The 10,551-nt window shown below is 57.4% G+C and overlaps 1 protein-coding gene across 1 annotated transcript in view; it reads left to right on the top strand.

Annotated features, from left to right (window-relative positions):
- MMP11 (matrix metallopeptidase 11) overlaps positions 1-10,215 on the top strand; it is a gene marked incomplete at its 5' end in the record, with an annotated part of 11,118 nt that extends 903 nt beyond the window's left edge. Inside the window, 8 exons of the mRNA XM_029921588.1 lie at positions 1-50; positions 5,199-5,428; positions 6,331-6,474; positions 6,553-6,686; positions 6,822-7,063; positions 7,150-7,366; positions 8,140-8,397; positions 9,346-10,215. Coding sequence (XP_029777448.1) covers positions 1-50; positions 5,199-5,428; positions 6,331-6,474; positions 6,553-6,686; positions 6,822-7,063; positions 7,150-7,366; positions 8,140-8,397; positions 9,346-9,479 — 1,409 coding nt within the window. The remainder of the gene's footprint in view (positions 51-5,198; positions 5,429-6,330; positions 6,475-6,552; positions 6,687-6,821; positions 7,064-7,149; positions 7,367-8,139; positions 8,398-9,345) is intronic.
- Between the last annotated feature and the right edge of the window lie 336 nt (positions 10,216-10,551).

Genomic DNA, 10,551 nt, shown 5'->3' with positions numbered 1-10,551 from the left:
TGTTGCTGCTCCTGCCGCCGCCGCTGCTGGCCCGGGCCCCGCGGCCCCCGGTGAGTGCCCAGAGCCGGTCGGCCGCTCCTCGCCGAGGGGGTGCCGGGCACGCGGGCTGGGCCCACTGGCCGAGCTAGACCCACCGGGGGGCACCTGGGGTGGCCTGGAGCGGCCCGTTAACCGAAACACTTTCTGGGTCCTTATGGACGTGAAAGATAGTGAGCTTCCCGTCCGTGGAGGTGTGCAAGTGGAGCCTGCACCGGGGTCGCTCAGGCTGGTGAGGCGGGACTCTGCACTAGACCCACGCCCCCTCCCATCGTGGGGACCTGCTCCTCAGCCCCCCAGCTGCAGAAGCTGGGTTGTGTGCTGGGCCAGGTAGCAGAGGGAGTGGTTACAGGGCCTCCTACTCGTCTTGGACAAAGCCTCAGGCTGGTGTCAGTCTCCTGGTGTGTGGCCTCCGTGAGAACATCTCCGGAGATGCAGTGAGCTGGAGGATTAAGGAAGAGCCAAGAACCGGAGGGCAGCACTGCCCTGGGGCAAATGGGGTCTGAGCCCAGAAGAGGTGGCACCACCTGGGCACCTACAAGTGGCAAGTTTAGGAGGTGTGAAGCCAGGACAGCGTGAGTGTGAGAGCTGTGGGTGTGTGTGTGTGGGTGTGTGTGTGTGTGTGTTCGCGCGCGCGCACGCCGCGCGCGCACGGGCGCTTAATAGAGTCAGTAAGAAAGAAGAGCCGAGAGAGGGCAGCTGAAACCCTCCAAAAGGAAGGGGCTGGGGAGAGAAAGGGAAGAGAAAAGAATGTGTGATCAGGAGAGAAGACGCAGAGTGAGTAGAGGAAGGACAGTCATGGGGTGTTGGGTGACAGCCTGTATGTGCCCAGCACTCTCCTTTCCAGCTAGATCCTCAAGGGCAGCTGCAGGCCCACAGGCCCCTTGGATCGCAGCTGTAGCATCCAGACCTCCCAGACAGGGATGGGAGTAGGAGGTGTGCCGGGCAGGAGTCGTGGGACCGTCTGGAGGAGGGAGATCTGACCAGCCTGGGCTCCTCTGTCCAGTCACACCAGCTCTACCCTGGCCAGCCTTGCCCATCCTGGCTGTGGGAGCAGAAGAAGACACCATGGGTGGGTTAGGGAAAGGGGGTACCTCAGTCCCAAGGCTCTGCCTCTTTATCAACTCTTCTCAGTCCCTTTGAACCTGGGAGAGTTAGGAATTGCCCTGGGTAGCCAGTTGACCTCACTGGTTCAGAAATTAGAAGGATCTTGCTTTGAACCAGGTGCCCTAGGTGAGCCGTCTTGTGTCTTAGGATCCCACCCCCCACTCTTGGCTGGTGGGTGGAGGATAACAGGGCACTGAGGATTAAAGGAGGTAATGGGAGGAGAGGGCACAACCAGTCATTCCGGAGACACAATGTCACCTGTGGCTGCCACTTTGACGCTTGTGCAGGGTCAGTTGGGGCGGGGTCTGAGCTGGGCTGTTGTCTGTCACTCTGCAGATATGCAGGGAGCATTTGGGGTCGCCTTCAACATGTTTATCCCCAGGCTGCCATCGGCGGCGGGGCCAGGAAAGCTCTGTAAATATTTATCCATCCCAGTTCACAGCTTTTAGGGTTGATGAAAGCCCTGCAGCCTGGTGGGATAGAGGCTGCCTTGGTTCCTGGAGCCAGTAGGGACAGGGGTGGGGAGATTAGGTGTAGTGCGGGGCAGTTGGTGGATCTGCCTGTTGCCCGGCTGCACAGCTTGGGCAGGTTGCTTGACCTCTCTGAGCCTCGGAGGAGCATGGTGCTGCATAGAATGGTGTAGTGATGCCCCTATTCTTTCTCACAGCCTCACAAAGTGCCCTCCCATCAGGGTCTCCTCCTACCGACAGCAGAAGGCAGAGCCATCGTTACTAATTACCCCTGTTGGACCAATAGCAAACTGAGGCTCAGAGAGGGGCAAAACTAGCCTGGCCTTACCCAGCAGTTTCCTGGCTTGGGGTCTCTTATCTCCCCTCTACGGGTATACCTCACGTTTTCTGGATTGGAGGTTGACCCAGGCAGTGACCCCAGACCTCTAGCTTAGCCAGGAGACTAAGTCAGCTGAGAAGTTCCTCAAGTATGTTTCAGGCTGTGATTTGGTGCCCTGCAAGAGGAAGGTGGGATGAATGAGCTCAGTGCCTACCACAGGGCAGGCCAAGGGAGGCTTCTGGCCTAGGAAGAGGAGGAGGGAAGGCATCAGAAGAAGAAATACTTCTCAGGAATGTGGGTTTTGGAGACAGGCCAAGGGCTAAGGAGGTGGGGGGAGGGGAATATTGTGGGTGGGGCAAGCATGGGTCCCCAGTCTAGGCCCAGCTGTGTGACCCTGGGCAAAGTCCTTGACCTCTCTGGGCTCTCTTTCTTTCTCTGAGAAATGTGGTGCCTGCTACCCAACCCTCCTGGGACTGTAGATGAGACCAAGCATGATCTGTGCCCATTACCCCACCTCACGGAATCCCAGCAGCCTTGGGAGGACCAAGCACACCAATCTTAGGGATCTGAAAGTCACTCTGGGCCAGGACTTGCAGTTCTGGCCCCAGGCCAGAAAAGATGCATAAAGATGAAGTGTAGGATGTCAGCAGGACAGGGATCATGTGTCCCATCCCAGTAATGGGGAAAATGAGGCCAAGAGCCATTAAATGATGGGCTCCAGAAAGCAAATGTTGGAAAATCCTGCTGGCCGGGGACTTTGATTCTAGTGCCCTCTGCTCACTCACTCTCCAAGACCACTCACTCTCCAAGACTGTGACATGGACAGTGAACATGAGTCTCTGTCTTTCTGGAAGACCCTGCACAAGTCACTCTTCTCTGGGCCCGCAAGCCCCCTTCTGCTAGCTGCAACTCCTGTTTATCATGTAGTCTGGGAACTTTGGGGGAGCAGGATACCAGGTGGTTGGTGGGAGCTGTAGCTCGTGTGGTGAGAGCAGATTTCCAGGTGTGGGAGGGGAGGGCCCACAGGGGCAGGGAGCCGGGCCAGGGAAGAGGCTCTTCTCTGTGCTAGATGCTGCAGCAGGTGCCCAAGAGGAAGGTTATTCAGCCCTCTGCTGTAGTACCTTCCCCATCTGACAGAGAAGTCAAAGGTAAAAGAGGGCAGGGACTTGCCCAGGGTCACCCTATCCAGGGTGAGCATGGCTTAGAACTGGACCTTCTGAATCTGAGACTGTGGCTCTTCCTGTTGGACTGAGAGTGCCATGATCCAGGGCTCTGGGCATGGACCTATAGTGCCCATGGGGGGTAGGAGAGGAAGACACGGTGTGTGTGTCCATGACCCACCTTCCCTCCATGGCTGGCTGGTCCGGGCTCACGAGAGGGCAGAGGAAATGAGAGATTTCTCTTCACAGGCGTAAATAGAGCTGGTAGGCTGGGCTCTGGGCTATTTGGGGCTCCCAGGGGACAGCCTAGTCTTACCCTTTCCAGGATTGGGGGAAGCAATCTGTTTATCCAGGAAGTCAAGGGGGCAGTGTGGGGAGGAGAAGGGGCAGGCTCTCACTGCTAGGCACACAGACCTGGGGTCCGTATCCTCCATGGGAGACCTCACATATGTATCATCCCCACCTTATTGGGGGTGTGGGGGTGGAGGTTCAGTGAGCTGACAGGGTACCCAGGAAGCAGCAGGTGCTTAATAATTTCCCATTCCTTCTCTTCTGTCACCAAGGTGAGGCCAGCCTGGATCCCTCCTCCAGGGGAAGGGTGGCTCCAGCCTGAAGAGCACAGCAGAGGTAGCAGGTAGCAAGTGGGTTGTGAGCCCAGACAGCTGTTACCACCTGCCAGCTGTTACCTGGGCAAGTTGCTTCACTTCTCTGGGCTCTGTTTTCTCATCTGAGAAATGGGGGATAATGACAGTAGAGTTAGTGAGAGGTCCCATCAGGGGCTAAGAGCATGTCTGTGGAACTGGTGGTAGGGTCCTGGGTACAGGTGAACTGTGAGAGTGAGAAGTACTTAACTAGCAGTAAATCCAGTTTCAACAAGAACCCACAAGCCAGTGAGGCTGGGCTCTGCCAGGTAACTAACCATTCAATTAGCAAGCTCTGAAATCAGAAAGCTGGTCCAGGGATTTTTCTCAGGTTGCTGCACCCCTGTGTGTTCAGAAGACCCCTTTCTAGTAGGGTGTTCTTAGGGTTGAGTCTGGGTGACTCTGGGAGGTTGAGTTATTGGTGGCTCTGGAAGTGAGAGACTAGGGGCACTGGGACAATGATCAGAGCCCTGGGATGCCTAGGGCCTGGGAGAACTGCCAGAGGCTAAGGGCGAGGGTGGGGCCTGGGTGGCCTGGCTCCCACCCCAAATATGGTTGTGGGGAGGCCCCAGCTGCCCAGACCAGGCAAGCACTTAGTCTCTATTCAGTGGCAGGGCTCCATGCTTCTCCAGCTTTGCATAGTATCCCTAGTATCTCTGCCTCCTGCCCTGACACCAGAGTCCTCACCTGGCCCCGCAGTGCCCTGGCTGCGTGACCTTGAAGGGTTTCCCAACCTCCCCATGCTTGTGCTTTTTTTAAAGTGTGAAAGCTGTGACCTCAGCCCTTGATGTTGCAGAGGGTGGGAGCTCCAGGTTAGAATCCCCATCTGTGGTGCTGGGGCTCCAGTGCGACAGGGCTGGGTGGGGCTGGGCATCCGGGAACTGTTTCCCCCTCCCAAGCATAGATCAGCACTGGGGAGGTATTATCCCCATCTGCCAGTTGAGCAAACCGAGGCTGTGCTGGAGGGCTGCAGCCCTACACTGGGGAGTGGCAGAGGTGGGGGCCCTGGGCAGGAGGTCATTGAAGGGCTCAGGTCATTGGAGAGGGCAGAGTTGGGAGTGTGGGAGGGGGTGGAAGGAAGGAAGAAAGAGAGGTGAAAAAGCTTTTCTGGGGTGGGAGGTGTGGGGACCAGTAAGGGGGAGTGGGAGGAGCTTGCCTGGCCTTTTCTTCGAAAGCTTTGTGAGATCCATTCCTGGGTGTGTGTAGAGAGTACAGTCAGGGGCTGCGCCTGGACCCAGACCTTACTGGCCCAAGTGGCTAGACAGGCCGCCCAGGCCTTCCAGGAAGAGAGAGGAAATCTGAACCAGTCCTTGACAAAGGGCCCGGTTTTATAATGCCTGGCACGCCCCTTCTCTCGCCCTCAGTTTGCCCATCCACAAGGTAGGCCGGGGTTGAGCACAGGTATGCTGACGGGCCATGAGGTCCTGAGGCCTGATGGGGCCTTCACAACCTCTCTCCTGCCCAGGATGCACACCGCCGCCTGCCTGTGAGGAGGGGGCCACAGCCCTGGCATGCAGCTGCTCCCAGCAGCCGGGCACCTGCCCCTACCGCCCAGGAGACTTTCCAGCCAGCCAGCAGCCCCAGACCTCCCCACTGCGGTGTGCCTGACCCACCTGAAGGGCTGAGTGCCCGAAACCGACAAAAGCGGTTTGTGCTGTCGGGCGGGCGCTGGGAGAAAACAGACCTCACCTACAGGTAGGGGCAGCGGCTGTGGGAGCAGGCTCTAGACCTCTACCTGTGTGTCTGTATGTGAACTGCCACCCTCACACCTGCCTCTTGAGACACGAGATGGAGCCAGAGCTCTGTGGTTAACAGACCTGTGTGTCCACCAACCCCCGAGCCATCTCACTTAAACCCCAACTTAGATGCACACACAGGCAATACCCCACCACAGCCATGCCTTCCCACAGCGGAGGGGCAGTAGCTCCGTGAACATGCAAAAAATCTCAGTACACATCTGGTGGCTCCACTGACATGTGGGGCGTGGTCTTCAGTCACCCGGGCAACCCCTACTGGGGACATAGTAAGCACCAGGCCCTGGAACTCTGTGGCAAAAATGAGGGTAACATGGCCCATCCTCTTGGCATTAACCACATCATTGTTTAGACCTACTATCATAGCTTGGGATCCATGCCGGTGGGAACAGAGGTGAGAGAGCAGGTAATACTGGGAGTGATACGAAAGGTCAGACTTGTCCTTCAAGTGGAGAGCTGGTCTGGGACAGATGGCATGTGAAGGATGGTGTGATGTCAAACAGATGGAAGCTCAGAAATGTTCCTGGGGAGGGGGTAACTGAAAACCAAGACAGGGGTCAAGGGGCAAGGTCTTCCCACAGTAAGTGGCACCATCCGGTCTAGAAGGTGGGTCTTTGGGCTCCTGGTCCTGCATTCTTTGCACCAAATGCAGACACCTGTGTGCGCTAAAGGCCACACAAACCCATGTGGAAGAGGGACCGCAGCTGAGGCTCAGAGCACACTCAGCGTGTGTCCCAGGTGCATGCATTCCCACTGAGCATCCAGGGGCAACACCTGGCCCAACTGCCATCAGGGGGCTGTCCCAAGCAAGGCCCAGGCCCCTCCTACCCCCCCCCCCCACAGGATCCTCCGGTTCCCCTGGCAGCTGGTACGGGAGCAGGTGCGGCAGACGGTGGCAGAGGCCCTACAGGTTTGGAGCGAGGTGACGCCACTCACCTTCACCGAGGTACATGAGGGCCATGCTGACATCATGATCGACTTCACCAGGTGAACTGGTTACCTAAGACCCCTCTGGGAACCAACCCCACCTGTCAGTAGCCTCTGACTCTGCCCACCCACCCACAGGTACTGGCATGGGGACAACCTGCCATTTGATGGACCTGGGGGCATCCTGGCTCACGCCTTTTTCCCCAAGACTCACCGAGAAGGAGATGTCCACTTTGACTACGACGAGACCTGGACTATTGGGAACAACCAGGGTATGGGGGACCTGTTTTCCAGATGGGGCAACTACAGATCATAGAGAATGGGGATAGGTCCTTGACCTGGGCTCTGAAGCTTGAGTGTCGTGCGGTGGGTGGTTTGGGGATTGCTGGGCTATCTCTCTTTTTCAGGCACAGACCTCCTACAGGTGGCAGCCCATGAATTTGGCCACGTGCTGGGGCTGCAGCACACGACAGCTGCTAAGGCACTTATGTCCCCTTTCTACACATTCCGCTACCCGTTGAGCCTTAGCCCGGATGACCGCAGGGGCATCCAGCACCTCTACGGCCGACCCCGGCCAGCCTCCACCTCTAGGCCCCCAGCCGTGGGCACCCAGGCTGGGGTGGACAACAATGAGATTGCCCCGCTGGAGGTGAGGCCCTGCTCCCAGCTCCCTTCACCCTCTGGCCTCTGTGGCTCCAATGTGGGCTCTTGCTCAGCCCTTCTCTCCCACACCAGCCGGAAGCCCCACCAGATGCCTGCGAGATCACCTTTGATGCAGTCTCCACTATCCGTGGCGAGCTCTTCTTTTTCAAGGCGGGCTTCGTGTGGCGGCTGCGTGGGGGCCGACTACAGCCTGGCTACCCTGCACTGGCTTCTCGTCACTGGCGGGGACTACCCAGCCCTGTGGATGCAGCCTTTGAAGATGCCCAGGGGCACATCTGGTTCTTCCAAGGTGAGGTGGACTGGGGTTCACACTCAGGAGACTTCCAGGAGCCAGGTATATCATGGCCCAGAGTAGGGACAGCCAGGCCAACATAATGGGCAGTGGGAAGGTTCCCTGAAGCCTCAGGGCCAAGGGAGAGTGTGGCTCACTTCTCTGGGCACAGCTGAGAGGCTCCCAGAGGAGGTGGCTCTCAAGATGGGAGTAGGATAGAAGGTATTGCACAGTGGGCCATGCATCCGTGCATTCAGCCCTCAAAGCCATCCTGAGGTGTATGTGTGATCAGTACGCCTTTCTAGAGATGAGGTCTCAGGAGTAGAGGTGGTGCAGTGACTCATCCAAGGGCACAGTTTGGAAGAGGCAGAGCAAGGATTTTATCTCATTTGGGCAGCCATAGAGCCTTGCTGTTAACTTTCAACTGGGAGAGACAAGAGCCTGGAGCATTCTAGGTGGGAGGGAGGCTGCTGTGGCGAGGGTGGGGCCCAGGAAATGGTCCAAAGCATTTGTCACAGGGAACCAAATGCCAGGGGAAGGAGCGGGAGCTCAGGATGCCTCCTTCCCCTTAAGAATAACCTTTCCCATGTAGTAGCTCCCAGAACATGTATACCCAAGCTTGTCCCCACTGATGCTAACTTAAGGGTGCCGAGTGCTATTTCTGGCCCGAGTGTTTTATGGACAAGGAAACTGAGGCCAGGAAAGTCTCTGGCGGTGGTGGTGGCCAGGTGGGTCACGGTGGCTGGGTCCCTTGGTTGGCCAGCTCCATTGCAGCCTCCCCTCTCTGGCAGGCACTCAGTACTGGGTGTACAACGGTGAGAAGCCAGTCCTGGGCCCTGCACCCCTCTCTGAGCTGGGGCTGCTGGGGCCCCCCATCCAGGCCGCTTTGGCCTGGGGCCCTGAGAAGAACAAGATCTACTTCTTCCGAGATGGAGACTACTGGCGCTTCCACCTTAGCACCCGCCGTGTGGAAAGCCCCGTGCCCCGCCGGGCCACTGACTGGCGAGGGGTGCCCTCTGAGATTGATGCTGCCTTCCAAGATGCTGATGGTGCGTTGGTGGGGAGGGAGAGGGGAGTGGCTGGTACAAGTGGTGTAATTGCCATATCTCCTACCCGGAGCTGTGCATTAGCTCCTCATCACGGGTCATTTGTCCACCCTCCTTGTGCCAGGGCAGTGCCATGCTCGCATGCTGCAGATGGGAAGACTGAGGGACAGAGAGGTGCCAGGACTTGCCTGGGTCCCTCAGACATAGCTGGTAAAATAGTAACTGCTGCACACTGAGGACCGATGATGTTCTAGGCAGAGTGCTAAGCTCCTTATGTGTCTCCTGCAGTTCTCAGAACAGCCCTCTGACGTAACACTTGTTATGAACCCAGTTTCCAGAGGGGCAAACAGAGGTTCAGGGGATGAGTTCCCTAACTGGGTCATTCAGATGGGCATTGGGGGGCCAGGTCTCCCACCCAGGCAGTCCCTGCTCCTAACCACTGAATTGGCCTCCCACAATCTTGAAGGACTAGAGCAGGACTTGTAGGCCAGTACTTTCTCCCCTGTACCCTCAAGCTTGCTTCTGTGCTCTCCCCCATCAGGGCCTACTGGGAGAGCAGTCCTGGGGTAGCTCTGGGGCTCTGGTCACCCGCAGGGCCCACTTTGCCTCAGGATGCCTATCTATAGTCTGGCTGGCAGGTACAGGAGTAGAACTGACATGGGGGTGGGGTCGGATGGGGGTGAAGGAGACTTGCTTTCCTGAGAGGTAGGAGTTGAGTTTTTAAGGCTCCAGGTATCTGTCAAACTGGATGATAGCCCAGATCAGACCTGGGGGCAGGTAGTACTCCTAGGGATGGAAGGTTCCCTGGGGCCTGCAGGTTTCAGGAAACACAACAGTGGCCAAACCCTGACAATCTGACCTCTTTTGCCGGTGCCTGGGCACATCCTGACTGGCAGGTGCAGGGTCCAGTGTCCACTCACCCAGGCCTGACCCTCCTCTCTCTCTCCTCAGGCTATGCCTACTTTCTGCGAGGTCACCTCTATTGGAAGTTCGACCCTGTGAAGGTGAAGGCCCTGGAGGGCTTTCCCCGCCTCGTGGGCCCTGACTTCTTTGGCTGTACCGAGCCTGCCAACACTTTCCGCTAACTGACTTGGACACCCTCAGCACTCCTGTCCTCTGCCAGGCCACTGATATTGGATAGAGACCAGTGGCCATCCTTGTGTCTGTGGGTGCCAGGCACAGGATGGAGCCTGCGTTTCCTCAGGGGGGTGGGGAGGGGGTGCTGTCACCTTGACAACTGCAGGGAGGGCCATGCAGGTCGTGGTCACCTGCCCGCAACTGTCTCAGACTAGGCAAGGAGACTCTGGCATTACTTGAGAGTGAGGCTGGTCTCAGGCCAGCCCCACCCAACCTGTGCAGGTCACAATCAAACCCTCCTGCCCTCAGTTTCTAATATTTGTCCCTCAGGGTAGCACCTCAGCAGGGCTGGGGGAGCTGAAGCCCCCATTCTCTCCCTGCTGTGAGGTTCCTGCAGGGTGCTGGCACAGCGGGGGCTAGAGGCCCCACTGCCTTCAGCCTTTCCCTGAGAGGTCAGCTCTGGGCAGGTGCTTGGAACTGGCTGATCACTAGTTTGTGATCCTAGGGTTATGTTCCCCAGGATCCAGGCCAAAAGGTCCAGAGTCAGCTGGGGAGGGGAGTGCTTTCTGCTGGAGACCCCTGGCCCTGGAAGCCCCAACATACCTCAATCCTGTCTTGGGCTAGATCCTTCCCAGCCCTCATCCAGCACTGGGACCCTCCAAAGTCATGTAAATGTATGGACAGTATGTACAAAGCCTTTTTTTTTCCCTACTGCGTACTGTCATTAAATATGGTTATTTTCTACTTGCCTGCCTGGGTTCTTTCTGTAACTATGAGACCAGGAGTGGGGAAGGGCTGGGGACTTGGGAGCCAACTCAGGAACCGCTGTGTCCTGGTCACAACCCACTCCCGCCCACCCAAGCTTCTGGTCCTTAGGGCTGAATGCAGTGGCACGGCTCCTCTGGCTCCTCTTGCTCTGTATCTCCATCTAGCCTGGGGGGGACCGGGGTGGCTTTGTAATTGATTCCCTGCTTCCCAGCTGGTCCCTCAACATCCTCCACTAAGTGGTGGCCACTTTATTTGATTATGCCACATTGCAGCCTTGATCCTAAAATACTTTGTTTCTCACTGCTGTCAGGA

Source organism: Suricata suricatta, chromosome 14 (genome assembly GCF_006229205.1).
Source record: "Suricata suricatta isolate VVHF042 chromosome 14, meerkat_22Aug2017_6uvM2_HiC, whole genome shotgun sequence".
Lineage (NCBI taxonomy): Eukaryota > Metazoa > Chordata > Mammalia > Carnivora > Herpestidae > Suricata > Suricata suricatta.
The sequence above is the reverse complement of the archived record's forward strand: the minus strand, read 5'-3'. Positions and strand labels throughout refer to the sequence as shown.